General features: G+C 43.4%; 1 protein-coding gene across 1 annotated transcript in view; it reads right to left on the bottom strand.

The window, feature by feature from the left end:
* Positions 1 to 18289, bottom strand: part of LYST (lysosomal trafficking regulator) — a 591077-nt gene that overhangs the window by 544806 nt on the left and 27982 nt on the right. Inside the window, exon 3 of the mRNA XM_077289098.1 lies at positions 9760 to 9850. Coding sequence (XP_077145213.1) covers positions 9760 to 9850 — 91 coding nt within the window. The remainder of the gene's footprint in view (positions 1 to 9759; positions 9851 to 18289) is intronic.

Genomic DNA, 18289 nt, shown 5'->3' with positions numbered 1-18289 from the left:
AGAACAAACTGATCTGTTAATATAACATCACAGAAAGAATGAAAATGGGCACCAGGAGATGTCCGTGACCTCCCAGTGTTGGGAAGAGATTGTTGTAGTCTGGTTCCTGCTCTCTCCCCTGCAGTAGCTCAGAAGGGATGGAGTACCAACTGACTTCTGCAGTGGAATTTTTGCTGCAACAGGTTTTGCTGCAACAGGCTGCGTAGCTATTCTGCGTTTGCAGTGCCAACAATGGACCAAAGCCGCAAAAACTCACAAGTGACCCCATTTTTTAATTTGCACTGGTCGAGCAATTACCGGTAATCAAAAGTGAGCAACTTGAACCCCAAAGGTCATAGAACAAACTTAATAATATTGGGCTTTGAAAATAAAATGTGTTTTTCTTCTGCAAAAATTTAGCTTTAGCCAAGATGTTTAAAGGGAACCTGTCACCCCCCCCACAGGCGTTTGAAACTAAAAGAGCCACCTTGTGCAGCAGTAATGCTGCATTCTGACAAGGTGTCTCTTTTAGTTATTGGTGATGTAACTGCCGAAATAATCCGTTTTGCAATTTGTCCCAAATACCTCTCTTCAGACAAGGAGGCAGGCCTTTCCCCCCCTGCTGCAGACGCCACACAGCCGTCACTCAAATCCTCTTGGCGCCGCCTCCTCATCGCTGTTTTGAAATGAGCCGGCGCCTGCGCTCTTTTCTCCTGCCTTGGGCAGGAGTTGTATTTTTTCTCTACATTTTTATGATTTTACCAAAAATACTTTTAAAATAGGTTACCATATTTGGCCCTTACTTGCCATGACTAACATTGGCTCCCCACAATATTTTCAGAGGTGCTGCTGGTGTGAAAGGGAGCCCCCATCCTCTCTCAACTTTCTAAATACGGAAATCACAATTGATAGCAGCATTAGGGCTCTTTCACACATCCTGATATTTCCGGTACTGGAAAAACCAGAACAGTAGATATAAGTGTCCATGTGTTTAATACTTGTGGCATACGTGCGGCAACCGCGTGCCGCATCAGTACCACATGTACTGCCACCTGGGAATCAGCGGTACAGCTCGCGCTGTTACCCAGCACCGGGTGCTGAAGGCAGCTTATATCATTGACGCCTGCTCGTTCTGCGATCAGAGCTAGCAGGGGAGAATGTTGAGAGTTGTACTCAATTAATAGGAGCGAGAGCAGGCGGTGACTGATGAATACTCTCATCAGCCGCCGTCTGCTCACGCAGTTATCAGTTGAAAACAACTCTCAACATTCTCCCGATAGTGCTGATCACAACACAAGCCGAAGACAGTGATGCGAGTGGTCTTCACCACCCGGCGCCGGGGAACAGCGCAAACGGTACTGCCGATTCTCAGGCGCCAATACGTGTTACAATGATGACACACAGATGTCATGTATGTGTCATCAGTCTGCACGTGTTCTGGGCAGCTTGCAGCCCGTGCTACTGTTAAAAAACAGACATATAAGAGTGCCTTGCCCACGGACACACGGTCCATGGAAACACACTGACACGTGTACAGACCCATTCACTTGTATGGGTCTACGTGTTTAAGCATCTCCAGTACGTGTAAAATCAGTCGCCACACGTACCGGACACACTGATGTATGAAACAGGATTAAACAGCAAGAGGCAGTGCTGGCACCGGCCATTGCAGCTACAGCAGGTGCATCCATTTACAGGAAATCACTGACTGGAGCAAGTTTTCTGTCATAGGGAACAACATAGCTGGCCACAAACTAAAAGAGCGTGGCGTCATGACCCGTCACACCGCCATCCTGCACAGCTATTCCACTGCCACACCCTTGCCCCAGCTCAGTTCATTTTTTTAGATATGGAAGAAAACATCAAAAGACGTAAAAGTTTTGCAGAACTATGAGTTGTGCAAAAAATGTGCCTTTCAAAGCAATGATTTCTCACTAAATTTATACTGCAGCCTTTCCATCAGAAACAGAATTAGAAAAAAGTAAGATACATTATTAATAGAGATGAGCAAATATGCTCGATGATACTCTTATTATTCGAGTATCATGATGTTTGCATGTGCTCGTTACTCGGCAAGCAATGGGCGGTGCTCGAGTTCAAACTCGAATCCCCGCCCCACATCTTTGGTGCCTGTTAAGCAGCCAGAAAGCATACAGGGATTTCCTGTGAGTCACTGTAATCCTGCAGCCATCTTGGCTGCGGCATTGCTGTGATTGTCTGGCCATGTGACATCATCAGAAGTTATAAAAAAAACAGGCGCCAGCTGCTCGAGACACTGACGCCATTGCAAAGCTCTGTGCTCAGGCTCGTGTGTGCACAGTATAACGAATCAGAGCCCACTATTGTTGATACTAGTGCTGAAGCTGAGCCACCCTACTAACAGCCTTTATAAGGGCTAATCCTTTGCATGACATATAATCTGCATTTAGCCAAGGGAGGGAGAGAGTGTCACAGGAGAAGGAACAGCTGACATATGCCCGCAATGGCCGCAGGTGGAATCACGATCCACCCGCGGCTATTAACCAGTTAAATGCCGCTGTCAAATTCTGACAGCGGCATTTAAATCGCGCTTCCAACAATCGTGCTGGAAATACGCACACCAGCGACCCCCGTCACGTGATCGCGGGTCACCTGTGTGTTGGCATGACGACCGGAAGTCTCCTGGAGACATACAGTACAGACCAAAAGTTTGGACACACCTTCTCATTTAAAGATTTTTCTGCATTTTCAGGACTATGAAAATTGTAAATTCACACTGAAGGCATCAAAACTATGAGTTAACACATGTGGAACTATATAGTTAACAAAAAAGTGTGAAACAACTGGAATTATGTCTTGAAACAACTGGAAAATATGTCTTATGTCAACCAGGCAACCCCCACAAGTACTTATGCTGGCTAACAGATGTAAATCATTCAGCTGCTGCAAGAAAAACTAAATCTCCGAGCACTAAAAAATACTCGGACGACACCCGAGCATGCTCGAGAAATTTCGAGTAACGAGTATATTCGCTCATCACTACTAAGCATCTCTGGGAACTCCTTCAAGATTGTTGGAAGACCATTCCCAGTGACTACCTCTTGAAGCTCATCAAGAGAATGCCAAGAGTGTGCAAAGCAGTCATCAAAGCAAAAGGTGGCTACTTTAAAGAACCTAGAATATAAGACATATTTTCAGTTGTTTCACACTTTTTGGTTAAGTATATAATTCCACATGTGTTAATTCATAGTTTTGATGCCTTCAGTGTGAATGTACAATTTTCATAGTCATGAAAATACAGAAAAATCTTTAAATGAGAAGGTGTGTCCAAACTTTTGGTCTGTACTGTATATGGTCAGTGCCGGCTTGCTGTGAGCACCAACCAGTGGTCGGTGAGTAAATCTGCTATATAGAGGCGATCTGAACATCGCCTCTATGTAGCAGAGCCAATCGGGTTGTGGCAACTTCTAGTCTCCTATGGAGTCTATTGAAGCATGCCAAAAGTTAAAAAAAAAAAAGTTCAAATCACCCCCCTTTCGCCCCATTCAAAATAAATCAAAAATAAAATCAAACACATACATATTTGATATCGCCATGTTCAGAATCACCCGATCTATCAATAAAAAAAGGATTAACCTGGTCGCTAAACGGATAAGCGAGAAAAAAAAGTAAAAACGCCAGAATTATGTTTTTTTGTGTGTCACCGCGACATTGCATTAAAATGCAATAACAGGCAATCAAAAGATTGTATCTGCACCAAAATGGTATCATTAAAAACGTCAGCTCGACACACAAAAAATAAGCCCTCACCCAACCCGCGATCATGAAAAATGGAGACGTTACGAGTATCGGACAATTGTGCATCTTTTTTTGTTTCTAGCAAAGTTTTGAATTTTTTTTCACCACTTACAGTAGATAAAAAAGAAACCTAGACATACTTGGTGTCTATGAACTCGTAATGACCTGGAGAATCACAATGGCAGGTCAGCTTTAGCATTTAGTGAACCTAACAAAAAACAAGTGTGGGATTGCACTTTTTTTGCAGTTTCACCGCACTTGGAATTTTTTTCCCGTTTTCTAGTACAGAACATGGTAAAACCAATGATGTCGTTCACAAGTACAACTTGTCCCGCAAAAAACAAGCCCTCACATGGCCATATTGACAGAAAAATAAAAATGTTATGGCTCTGGGAAGAAGGGGAGCAAAAAACAAAAAATCGAAGAAAGCTCAGGGGAGTAGGGGCTTAACATATCCTTATTGAGCTAACAAATCCACAAACAAAGCCACATACAAATTCTTGTAAATGTGCTAAAGAAACGCATGAAATCTCACAAAAAAGCACGGAATTTAAACGGTTTTCTGCCAAGAAATGCAGAATCCGCGCAGAAATTTCCACAAGCAAATCTGCAATGTGCGCATATAACCTAAACACTTTTAAAAAATTATTTTTTCTAAATTTGTAGGTCTCTATTTCTCAGACATACAGTGTTTCTTTGTCTGTGAATATTTCTGTGAGGTCTAAAAGAGAACAAAAGCTTTGAAAAATTTTGTAGGCTTCAATTTCTCAGACAGACAGCATTACGTGGTCTATGAACATTTCTGTGATCTCTAAAACTGAGAAAAAGCATACACTTTTGCATTGTTTGTATTACATTACGGTGGAGTAAACTCACAAAAACCGCTTTGATTGCTGCAGGTGACCAATTTTTTTCTTTCTTTTTTTAAAAATAAACTTGGTTTCAAGAGACCTAGCAATTACAAAATGCTTAAGGTGTGCGTTAAGAGAGGAGGAAGTGGAAGTGCTGATGATGGAACACGGAGATGCCTTGGATGTGGGACAGGTGCGACTACGCCTGTTGCTGGAGCACAAGAGACATGCCCATCCAACGACATATACAGTTAGGTCCATATATATTTGGACAGAGACAACATTATTCTAATTTTGGTTCTAGACATTACCACAATAAATTTTAAACAAAACGATTCAGATGCAGTTGAAGTTCAGACTTTCAGCTTTCATTTGAGGGTATCCACATTAAAATTGGATGAAGGGTTTAGGAGTTTCAGCTCCTTAATATGTGCCACCCTGTTTTTAAAGGGACCAAAAGTAATTGGACAGATTAAATAATTGTAAATAAAATGTTCATTTCTAGTACTTGGTTGAAAATCCTTTGTTGGCAATGACTGCCTGAAGTCTTGAACTCATGGACATCACCAGACGCTGTGTTTCCTCCTTTTTGATGCTCTGCCAGGCCTTCACTGCAGTGGTTTTCAGTTGCTGTTTGTTTATGGGCCTTTCTGTCTTAAGTTTAGTCTATAACAAGTGAAATGCATGCTCAATTGGGTTCAGATCAGGTGACTGACTTGGCCATTCAAGAATATTCCACTTCTTTGCTTTAATAAACTCCTGAGTTGCTTTGGCTTTATGTTTTGGGTCATTGTCCATCTGTAGTATGAAACGACAACCAACCAGTTTGGCTGCATTTGGCTGGATCTGAGCACACAGTATGGCTCTGAATACCTCAGAATTCATTCGGCTGCTTCTGTCCTGTGTCACATCATCAATAAACACTAGTGACCCAGTGCCACTGGCAGCCATGCATGCCCAAGCCATCACAATGCCTCCGCCGTGTTTTACAGATGATGTGGTATGCTTTGGATCATGAGCTGTACCACGCCTTCGCCATACTTTTCTCTTTCCATCATTCTGGTAGAGGTTGATCTTGGTTTCATCTGTCCAAAGAATGTTCTTCCAGAACTGTGCTGGCTTTTTTAGATGTTTTTTAGCAAAGTCCAGTATAGCCTTTTTATTCTTGATGCTTATGAGTGGCTTGCACCGTGCAATAAACCCTCTGTATTTACTTTCATGCAGTCTTCTCTTTATGGTAGATTTGGATATTGATACGCCGACCTCCTGGAGAGTGCTGTTCACTTGGTTGGCTGTTGTGAAGAGGTTTCTCTTCACCATGGAGATTATTCTGCGATCATCCACCGCTGTTGTCTTCCGTGGGCACCCAGGTCTTTTTGCATTGATGAGTTCACCAGTGCTTTCTTTCTTTCTCAGGATGTACCAAACTGTAGATTTTGCCACTCCTAATATTGTAGCAATTTTTCAGATGGGTTTTTTTCTGTTTTCGCAGCTTACGGATGGCTTGTTTCACCTGCATGGAGAGCTCCTTTGACCGCATGTTTACTTCACAGCAAAACCTTCCAAATGCAAGCACCACACCTCAAATCAACTCCAGGCCTTTTATCTGCTTAATTCAGAATGACATAATGAAGGGATTGCCCACAACTGTCCATGAAATAGCCTTGGAGTCAATTGTCCAATTACTTTTGGTCCATTTAAAAACAGGGTGGCACATGTTAAGGAGCGGAAGCTCCTAAACCCTTCATCCAATTGTAATGTGGATACCCTCAAATGAAAGCTGAAAGTCTGAACTTCAACTGCATCTGAATTGTTTTGTTTAAAATTCATTGTGGTAATGTCTATAACCAAAATTAGAAAAAGGTTGTCTCTGTCCAAATATATATGGACCTAACTGTAGGTTCCTGTCTCACTTTGCATTGAACACAGCATTGTAAACAGGTGGTTGGTTGGATAGCAGATAATGCTTTCAGCAGGCTTGTCAACACAACACAGTCGTCCACATGGTCCAGTCTCACCAGCCTAAAGTCTGGATCACTCAATCCTCAACCTGATCCTTCTTCCTCCCACCATTTTGATTCCCAGGAGACTATTGATCTCACACTAGGACACTCGAGGTGCTCTTTATCAATATATTTCTTGACTGTGGCCTCTCAACCTGCATGCTCTAAAAACGACAAGACAACATGCTGTTTAAGAATGCCAAAACATAGAGCAGCCACGGCCAAAGAACATGATGGTGGGGAATGGCGAATTTGGGACAAGTTTTGTTGTTGTTAAAGGACCACTGTCACCCCCTTCCAGCCGTTATAAACTAAAAGAGCCACCTTGTGCAGCAGTACTGCTGCATTCTAACAAGGTTGCTCTTTTAGTTTTAGGTTCAAGCATACCCCAAATAAAACGTTTTTATACTTAGCCACAATTCCTGTCTCTAGCCACGTAGGCGGGTCCTCACTCCCCAGCTTGGCCAGCTCCTCTGCCGTCACTCACATCTTCCTGCGCTTTCGGCGCCGCCCCCTCAGCGCTGTTATCTTTTCAAAACCGGCGCCTGCGCTGTGTACTGGTGTCCTGCGCAGACGCAGTAAGCTCTGGCCGTCTGATGTAATGGCTGATACCAGAGAACAAAAGACATCCACAGAACACCAGGATGGATCTGCTGCACAGCAAATAGCTGTAGGACCTGCGATGACGTCACTGCCATGTGATTAGGGCAATCACATGGCTGATTTTTAGGTACCGAAGCCTTTCCCGTGAACGTCGCATTACATTCATCTTGACAAAAAAAAAAAAGAGTACCGATTGATCACCCTGCTAGACCCACACTATGAGGAGAACTTTGCATCTGTTCTTCCTGAGCTGTAGAGGTCTTCTAAAATGGTGCTATACCAGAAGGCCATTGTGAAAAATATGTTGAAAAAACTCCCAGCAGACTGCGCTAGCAGCAGGGGGCAAGCTTCCTTGCCCAATCAAGGAGGAGAGGACAGGGTGATACACAGCAGACAGGGGTACACTGTAAAAGACGTGGGTGAATTTCACGACACCAGTCCAGCGCCCAGTGCCTGATGACCGGGTATTTTAGGCAAGGAAGTAAAACATTTTTAGACAACCATACTAGTGTACGCCCTAACTCCGCTGCGACTTTCGACTATTCGGTCTCAAAGCTTGACAACTGGCATGAGCTATCCCTCTATCTCTTGGAAATGTTGTGCTGTTCTGCCGCTACCATCTTGTCTGAGCGGGTTTTTAGTGCCGCCGGAGGGGTCATAACAGACCGATGCTTTCGCCTGTTAAAGGGGAATGCAGCCAGGCTCGCGCCCTTAAGAATAAAGAAAGCCTGGATTAGCCCACTCTTTTCCACACCACCTGAGGCCAAGAGCTCATAAACTGTTTGTAATAGTCAATATTTTAATGAGGCACGCCAGTTTTTGCCTTTCTGGGGTCTATGGATGACCCTAATCATATTTATTTGTCTGGCTTTGGACTTTCTGCAAAGCCTATATGACTGTTTAAGTACATCAACTATACTTTCAAAATATTTTTGTTCAAAATGTTGTTATGGATTAAGTGACTCATCCATTCAGTTTAACACGGTTTTTGTTGTATTATGGTGCTATGTAAAACATACAAAAAGAGTAAAAAAATAGTTCAGGATTAGATTACTCATCCATCCAATATTAAGTGCTTTCTGTCACATTCTGGTTGTATGTAACAGTAGAAAATGGCGACTGAAAATTTTGCATGCTTCTTCACATATAACACTCAAAAGTGCATAGACTTTATGAGTCTAGGAGTACCAATACATGACAATTTGAACAGAATGTGTATAAGTCCCTCCTTTATGTCTAATACGGGATAATCGAAGTTCTTTATTTTTGGCATTTCTTGCTTCCTTCATAAATTAAACTGAAATGTCCTATTTTTTTTATATACCGTATATACTTGTGTATAAGCCGAGTTTTTCAGCACAGTTTTTTGTTCTGAAAATGCTCCCTCAGTTTATACACGAGTCATTGTCCCAGAAAAACAGCGGGGAAGTGCTGGCACTGCGCTGGCAGTGAATATTCATTTCTCTTGCAGCAAGCAGATACAGCCACAGCCGCCGGCTTCCAGCACAGCACACATCCTACATACCTTCCCTGCGCGCCCTCGCTGCATCTCGTTCCGGCCGATGCCAGCAGCTCTTCCGGAGGAGCGACATGTGTTCCCTGCTCATTAAGGTAATGAATATTCAAGTCTCTCCACTCCCATAGGCGTGGAGTGAATATTCATTACCTTAAAGAGCAGTGACATGTGATCGCTTGGCAGGGAGAGCTGCTGGCGCCAGAAGGAGATGCAGCGAGTGTATGCAGGGAAGGTAAGAGGTTTTGTTTTATAGGAACCATGCATACAGGGATAGGGGATAAGGAGCCAGGCACACAATGACGGTGATAAGGAGCCATGCATACAGGGACGGAGAGCCATGCATACAAGGCCATGAATGGAGAGCTATGGAAGGACGGGGAAAAGCAGCCATGCATACAGGGACGGGGAACCATGAATACAAGGACAGGGTTGGGGAGCCATGCATACCAGGATAGGGATGAGGGGACAATGCATACCCAGCTTATACTCAAGTCAACAATTTTTCCAAAGCAAATTTAGGTGCCTCGGCTTATACTCGAGTATATACGGTATATATAAACATTTTTTGTTTACTTAAAATTATGTTTTTTTTCATAGTTTTTAAATTTTGCCTTAAAAATACAAGTCATTATACAGGAAAAGTGTTTAACATTTTTTTCCTGTAAAACAAAATTTCTCGTGGGGTTGGAAGGTTTTATTGTCACTCCTTAAAGTGGAGAAAAACCATTGTTCTCAACAGCGATCTGGGAGTCATGCTTCCAGGCGTTTTCCCCATGCTGTTCTCCTTCCATTTAAAACTTTTCCCATCAATTCCAACATTTTCATTGCCCCTCAGACCTCTTTGTAGGGTCTGCCGCAAAATAAGCTTGACTTTCAGACTGACTGCCATTACAGTCGTTACTCAAAACAAGCATGCGAGTATTAGGAATTACTCGCTTCGAGCAACGAGCACCAGAGCATTTTAGTGCTCACTCATCCCTAATTATTAACTCATTGTATAAGCATTCACAAAATTACGCTTCAAGTTTACCTCTTGCCTCTTCTTCTTCCACAGGAATCTTCCAAACCAAAGGTAAAAGAGACATAATAAGAGTCCTAAGTTCTTCTCGACATGTTAAGCTCTGTAATAAATATACAAGCATAAAATTCTGAATAAAAACAAGGAAGTGAAAAGAAATAACACCTACCGTGGCATGTAAACATTTGGGCACCCCGGTCAAAATTACTGCTATTGTGAACAGGTAAGCAAGTTGAAGATTAAATGATCTCTGAAAGGGCTAAATTTAACCCCTTTCTGACATCTGACTTACTATCCCGTATGACCATCGACTGGATAGTACGTCATACGCGATCAGCCGCGCTAACGGGGGGAGGGCGGCCGATCGCGACCGGGTGTCAGCTGATTATCACAGCTGACATCAGGCACTATGCTGCAGGAGCGGTCACGGACTGCTCCCGACACTTTAACCCCCGAAACACTGTAATCAAACATGATCTGGTGGCATAGGGAAGCATCGCGCAAGGAGGGGGCTCCCTGCATGCTTCCCTGAGACCACAGAACAACGTGATGTGATCGCGTTGTTCCGAGGGTCTCCTCCCTGCAGGCCCCGGATCCAAGATGGCCACGGGGGTCCTTCCGGGTCCTGCAGGGAGGTGGCTTGTGAGCTCTGCTGAGAGCAGGTGCCCACAAGCCTCCTGCACAGCCTGTCAGATCACTGATCTGACACAGTGCAGTGCAAAGTGTCAGATCAGCGATCTGACAGTACATAGTGATGTCCCACCCTGGGACAATGTAACAAAGTAAAAAAATTAAAAAAAATTCCACTGTGTAAAAATATTTTTTTTTAAATTCCTAAATAAAGAAAAAATTGTTCCAATAAATACATTTCTTTATGAAAAAAAAAACACAAAAAGTAGAATAACACGCGATCAAAAAGACGGATATAAATAAACATGGCACCGCTGAAAATGTAATCTTGTCCCGCAAAAAACAAGCCGCCATGCAGAGTCATTAGCGAAAAAAAAGTTATAGCCCTCAGAATAAAGCGATGCAAAAAAATTATAAAAGTTTTTATTGCATAAAAGCGCCAAAACATAAAAAAATAATATAAATGTGGTATCGCTGTAATCGTACTAACCCAAAAAATAAAACTGCTTTATCAATTTTACCAAATGCGGAACGGTATAAATGCCCCCCCAAAAGAAATTCATGAATTGCTGGCTTTTTTTCATTCTGCCTAACAAAAATCAGAATAAAAAACGATCAAAAAATGTTGTGTGCCCGAAAATGGTACCAATAAAACCGTCAACTCGTCCCACAAAAAAGAAGACCTCACATGACTTTGTGGACCAAAATATGGTAAAATTATAGCTCTCAAAATATGGTAACGCAAAAACTATTTTTTGCAATAAAAAGCGTCTTTTAGTGTGTGACAGCTGCCAAACATAAAAACCAGCTATAAAAATAGTAAATCAAACCCCCCCCTTTATCACCACCTTAGTTAGGGGAAAAAAAATAAAATAAAAAAAGTGTATTTATATCCATTTTCCCAATAGGGTTAGGGTTACGTTGGGGCTAAAGTTAGGGTTAAAGTTAGGGTTGGGGCTAAAGTTAGGGTTGGGGCTAAAGTTAGGGTTAAGGTTGAGGCGAGAGTTGGGGTTAAGGTTTGGATTAAGTTTACGGTTGGGTTAGGGGTGTGTCAGGGTTATGGTTGTAATTAGGGTTAGGGTTGTGTTGGGGTTAGGGGTGTATTGGGGTTGGGATTAGGGTTATGGTTAGGATTAGGGGTATGTTAGGGTTAGGAGTGTGTTGGGGTTAGGGGTGTGGTTAGGGTTGGGATTAGGGTTAGGGGTGTGTTGGGGTTAGGGTTGGAGTTAGAATTGGGGGGTTTCCACTGTATAGGCATATATACATACACACACAGTGGGTACGGAACATATTCAGACCCCTTTACATTTTTCCCTCTGTTTCATTGCAGCCATTTGGTAAATTCAAAAAAGTTCATTTTTTTTTCTAATTAATGTACACTCTGCACCCCATCTTGACTGAAAAAAAAAAACAGAAATGTAGAAATTTTTGCAGATTTATTAAAAAAGAAAAAAGAAGTATCACATGGTCATAAGTATTCAAGCCTTTTGCTCAGTATTGAGCTGAAGCACCATTTTGAGCTAGTACACCCATGAGTCTTCTTGGGAATGATGCAACAAGTATTTCACACCTGGATTTGGGGATCCTCTGCCATTCTTCCTTGCAGATCCTCTCCAGTTCCTTCAGGATGGATGGTGAATGTTGGTGGACAGCCATTTTCAGGTCTCTCCAGAGATGCTCAATTGGGTTTAAGTCATGGCTTTGGCTAGGTCAGTCAAGAATGGTCACATAGTTGTTCTGAAGCCACTCCTTTGCTATTTTAGCTGTGTTATTAAGGTCATTGTCTTGTTGGAAGATGAACCTTTCGTCAAGTCTAAGGTCAAGAGCACTCTGGAAGAGTTTTTCATCTAGGATATCTCTGTACTTGGCCACATTCATATTTCCTTCAATGGCAACCAGTTGTCCTGTCCCTGCAGCTGAAAAACACCTCCATAGCATGATGCTGCCACCACATTTGACTGTTGGGATTGTATTGGGCAGGTGATGAGCAGTGCCTGGTTTTCTCCACACATACTGCTTAGAATATCACCAAAAAGGTCTATCTTCGTCTCATCAAACCAGAGAATCTTAGCTCTCATAGTCTGGGAGTCATTCATGTGTTTTTTATTTTTAGCAAACTCTATGCAGGCTTTCATGTCTTGCACTGAGGAGACGCTTCTGTTGGGCCACTCTGTCATAAAGGCCCAACTGGTGGACGGCTGCAGTGATTGTTGACTTTGTGGACCTTTCTCCCATTCTCCCTACTGCATCTCTGGAGCTCAGCCACAGAGATCTTGGGTTTCTTCTTTACCTCTCTCACCAAGGCTCTTCTCCCACGATTGCTCAGTTTGTCTGGATGGCAAAGTCTAGGAAGACTTCTGGTGGTCCCAAACTTCTTCCATTTAAGGATTATGGAGGCCACTGTGCTCTTAGGAACCCTGAGTACTGCATAAATTCTTTTCTAACCTTGGCCAGATCTGTGCCTTGCCACAATTCTGTCTCTGAGCTCCTTGGCCGGTTCCTTTGACCTCATGATTCTCATTTGGTCTGACATGCACTGTGAGCTGTGAGGTCTTATATAGACAGGTGTGAGCCTTTCCAAATCAAGTCCTATCAGTTTAATTAAACGCAGCTGGACTCCAATAAATTAGTAGAACCATCTCAAGGAGGATCACAAGGAAATGGACGGCATGTGACTTAAATATGAGTGTCTGAGCAAAGGGTCTGAATATTTATGACCATGTGATATTTCAGTTTTTCTTTTTTCCATAAAGTTGGAAAAATATCTACATTTCTGTGTTTTTTTCAGTCAAGATGGGGTGCAGAGTGTACAGTAATGAGAAAAAAAAATAACTTTTTTGAACTTACCAAACGACTACAATGAAACAAAGAGTGAAAAATTTAAACGGTACTTTCCGTACGCACTGAATTTATCTAGACACATAGTTAGAGTAATGATTATAATGCTTTCGGTTATACTGGTGTATAAATGTATAATGTGGTGGTATGTGTAAATTGTTCATCAGATTATAAATGTGTGTTGTGTCAACAGGGTAAAGACAAATTGTATTAATTTGTGGACATGTGGTAAGCTTTCAAGTAATCCTTAATGCAAAGGCCATGTTTCTCAGGGCAGGTTTCACAATGGTAATTTGTGTCTTTTCGAATTCCTCTCTTGGAGCCTACTCAGCTCCTTTTTTTTTTTTTGTTCTTCCCTTATTCGTTGTTTGGGGAACCGCTGCTGAAAAATGTTGACCTGGGACGATAAGGGAACTATCAGTTTTCAGAAGTACTGGGACCCTCACCTTCGTGAGTGCCAAACATTAGGGCCTTGATGACTACCTCCTGAACCTGAAGGAAGGCCCCTTTATTGCCTGCAGATCGGAACAGAACAAAAGCATTGTACAGTGCAATTCGTACAAACTAATTTTTTGTACCATACTTTTGCTTTTCGCAAGGCACTGTGAGGTTTGGAGGACCTGATCTGAGAGATCTACACCCCCATGTACTTTTTATAATACAAGATACAATCTGGCTTTGGGACTTCTGTTGTGGAATCTCAGACAGGGACAAGGGAGCTGTTGGCACGGTGTATGGTGATCAAGATAAGGACAACCCTCTTGTCCTTATACTTGACCACCATCAAGTTGAAGCACCATTGGGCTCTGCTGTCGCCCTTTCTCAGCAGTTGCCCAATTATCAGCTTAGGGAGGGCTCTCTTGATTTTTTCACAGTGTGCCGCATGCAATGGTACCTCTGACAGAGAGGGTCTTTAACCCCTTTAAGATGTAGCCCTTTTTCGTTTTTGCGTTTTTGTTTTTCGCTCCCCTCCTTCCCAGAGCCATAACTTTTTTTTTTTTTGTCAATATGGCCATGTGAGGGCTTATTTTTTGCGGGACGAGTTGTACTTTTGAACGACACAATTGGTTTTACCATGTCTTGTACTAGAAAATGTGAAAAAAATTCAAAAAATAAATCCCCGAGTTTCCACACCTCAAAAACTTACAGGACCCAATTTTCTGGAAGCAATATGTAATAACACAATCAGATTTTTGAAAATGAAATTTTATTATCATTTGAACAAATTCATACAAAATTTGTGCTATAGGGATTTTTATAGACATTTGCAAATGAGACATGCCATAATGCACCAGTTTCCATTTCCTAGGATGCGAATATCCAGATATCAATTGATAGGAGTGCTAACAACTCAAGAGCCCACAGGCGTAATCTCCTATACACCCTTCTACTAAACTCCAGGATTGCTTCTACTCAACTTGCTGTTGAGAGTAAATGGCAGCAATTAATTCCTTCTATCACTGATGATCAGTGGAATGATGCCCTAGAGGCACATAAGACGCAAATAATAAATTAATTCAACTATATATCCTTCATTAATCTTACCTGACCCCGAGTAGACTACATAGATTTGGCAGACTGGTAACTGATGAATGTCATAGGTGTGGGGAATCGAGGGCAGACTTCTGGCATCTTATTTGGAGTTGTAGGATAATACAAAGATACTGTAGCGAATTGATAACTACCGTATTTTTTGGCATATAAGACGCACTTTTTCCCCAAAAAAATTGTGAGGAAAATGGGGGGTGCGTCTTATATTCGGAACGCAGGCTTACCGGCATTGTGGCGGCGACAGAGGTGCGGGCATGATGTGGCACGGTGAGCTGTATGGCGTGAGCAGGTCCCATCCATATTTGAGGTGAATCCGCGGCCCGGTATTGATGGAGAGCAGCAGCGCTGGTGAGTTACGGTATTTTCCGGTGGCGGCGGCCATCTTGCTGAGGCCGCGCGTGCGCAGATTCACTACTCTGCGTCCCAGGGCTTCAGGAAAATGGCCGCGGGAGGCCGCGCGTGCGCAGATGGAGATCGCGGCGGCCATTTTCCTGAAGCCGAGATCTCAATCTGCGAACTCGGCTTCAGGAAAATGGCCGCCGCGATCTCCATCTGCGCACGCGCGGCCTCCCGCGGCCATTTTCCTGAAGCCCTGGGACGCAGAGTAGTGAATCTGCGCACCCGCGGCCTCAGCAAGATGGCCGCCGCCACCGGAAAAATCCTTAACTCACCCTGCTCTGCTGCTCTCCATCAATACCGGGCCGCGGATTCACCTCAAATATGGATGGGACCTGCTCACGCCATACAGCTCACCGTGCCACATCATGCCCGCACCTCTGTCGCCGCCACAATGCCGGTAAGCCCGCCGCCACCAGGAAAACCACCCAGCTCTGCTGCTCTCCTTCACTACTGCTGTGGCGTCACCTCAAATGTGGAAGGGACCCTGGCCGCTGCCACCTGAGGAAGTGACCGCACGTCTGCCACCGCCACAGCAACCTCCCCATGGACACCAGGCCATGGCGTCGCCCACCTAAGCAGGATGGGACCCTGCTCAGGTGCACGCCGTTCCGCCCACCGCACCTCAGCATCACCTCACCTCTGCCACCACCATGCCTCCTGTGACCCTGCTCTGCCACTGCCTGCCCTCAGGTAAGAGATCTTAAATTCGGACAATAAGACGGACCCCCATCTTATAAAAAAATCTTTTTTTCTGCATTTTTCACCCCAAATTTGGGGTGCGTCTTATAGTACGGTGCGTCTTATATGCCAAAAAATACGGTACATTAGAGCGGATAATTGGGATACCATATGAATGTAGTCCAGAGTTATGTATCTTGGAAATTGTAGAAGAACAGTGGTTGCACTATGATAAAATATTTCTCTGGGAGGTTCTATTTATTGCTAGGAAAGCAATAGCACTAAGGTGGATGGGGGGAAGCCTTCTACTATTAATCAGTGGAAAAAATTAGTGAATGATATAATACCATATGAGAATATATTACATAGAAATAGAAGATGCCCTCAGAAATTCCATAAGATATGGGAGAGATTGTGTGACTCACCCTTAACACAAGGGTGAATGACCTCGGGGAGATCAAAACATCCAACACTGCGGAGACACAATCACGTGTTTCTCAACGCAGTGATCCAGAACACTGCCCCCATCCCTGATGGGAAATATGCAAATGCTACTCCACACTGATGAGGGGCAAATACCCTGAAACAGCTGTCTGTGGATGGATACCATGTTTTGGCATAGGTGGTTTTCCTTTATTGGATGCTGCCCTTCCCGTGGTTGTTCCTTCCCGATGAAAGACCTGGCTATTCATTGCTTGCGTTGAGAAAGACGTGATGGTGTCTCCACGGCTTTTCTACATGCATTTGCATATTTCCCATCAGGGATGGGGGCAGTGTTCTGGATCACTGCGTTGAGAAACACGTGATGGTGTCTCCGCGGTGTTGGATGTTTTGATCTCACCGAGGTCATTCACCCTTATGTTTATAGTCTTTTCACTAGGCACTGCTCCTAATAGCCAGTTTCCTACTCCACACTGATGAGGGGCAAATACCCCGAAACAGCTGTCTGTGGATGGATACCATGTTTTGGCATAGGTGGTTTTCCTTTATTGGATGCTGCCCTTCCCGTGGTTGTTCCTTCCCGGTGAAAGACCTGGCTATTCATTGCTTGCGTTGAGAAACACGTGATGGTGTCTCCGCAGCTTTTCTACATTCACCCTTAACACATCTATCCTCTAATGCCATGACTTCATATATCTCACGATATGAACCCTGATGTTGTCCCTGTCAACATATGGAAGGTGATGATGTGTGTAAACTGCAAGAATGTACTTTTTATGACCCAAACTGGTATGTGATCTGAATTTTGATAGAGAACCTGTTAATTTAATTGAGTGTGCAATGCTTCACAATGGAAAATTATCCTAATATGCTATGTTCTATATTGTTTGTTCACTTTTTTTTTTATTTGTTTACTCTATTATTGAGAGTGTAATGTTACCTACATGTTATTTTAAAGGGTGACTGGATCATTCTGACCATATACTGTGATATTATATGTTTGTAACTTTATTCTGTGAATCTTTACATAAGAAGAGTTTAAAAAAAAAAAAGATTTCATAATATAAAATTAACTGAAACAAATAAAAAATATTACCTTTGATTATTGAGGTAGAAACTAAATTTCACATTAAAAAAAATTATCCTCCTTTGAGTGGGAAAAAAAGCTATTAGTTATCATATATAATGGAGTGTAAGCCGACCCGAGTATAAGCCGAGGCACCTAGTTTTGCCATGGAAAACTGGGTAAGCTTATTGACTCGAGTATAAGCAGGGTATGCATTGTCCCCTCATCCCTGTCCTGGTATGCGTGGCTCCTCCCGTCACTGTCCTGGTATGTGGCTCTCCTGTCCTGTCCTGCTATGTGTGGCTCCCCCTGTTGTATCCATGAATCCCCCTATTGTATGCATGACTCCCCCTATTGTATGCATGGCTCCCGCGGTCCCGCATGACTCACCCACCCTCCCCATTGTTGTATGCATGGCTCATCCCCCCCGTCCTACTCCACCTCCTCGCGCTGTCGCAGTATCTCCGTTGTTCCAGGACGGCAGCTCTCCTGTGCTGAGTGGTCACGTGGTACCGCTCATTAAGGTAATGAATATGCGCTCCTATGGGAGTGGAGACGTGTGCATATTTATTACCTTAATGAGCGGTACCACCTGACCGCTCAGCACAGGAAGAGGCGCCGGGATGGAGATGCAGCAACGGAGGGAGGAGGGTGATTATGAGGTCTTCGGTTAGTCGCCTCCTGCTGCTGCTCCACCGCTCCCCCGCCGGCTTTCTGGACAATGACTCGTGTATAAGCCGAGGGGGGGGGTGTTTTCAGCACGTGTGTCAGACGTAATCCAATTAATAATGACTGTCCCACAATGATGTCCCGTGCCAAATTAAAATTCTGTCACTTTTTGGTATTTTTGTCACATAGGCCCTCACAAAGTCACTGCAAATGTGATGTGGTCCCTACAAAAATTGATATTGTAAGTTTTGTTGGAAAAGTGAGAAATCG

Source organism: Ranitomeya variabilis, chromosome 2, assembly GCF_051348905.1.
Source record: "Ranitomeya variabilis isolate aRanVar5 chromosome 2, aRanVar5.hap1, whole genome shotgun sequence".
NCBI lineage: Eukaryota > Metazoa > Chordata > Amphibia > Anura > Dendrobatidae > Ranitomeya > Ranitomeya variabilis.
Note: the sequence above shows the minus strand (reverse complement) of the source record. Positions and strands in the feature narration are given on the sequence as shown.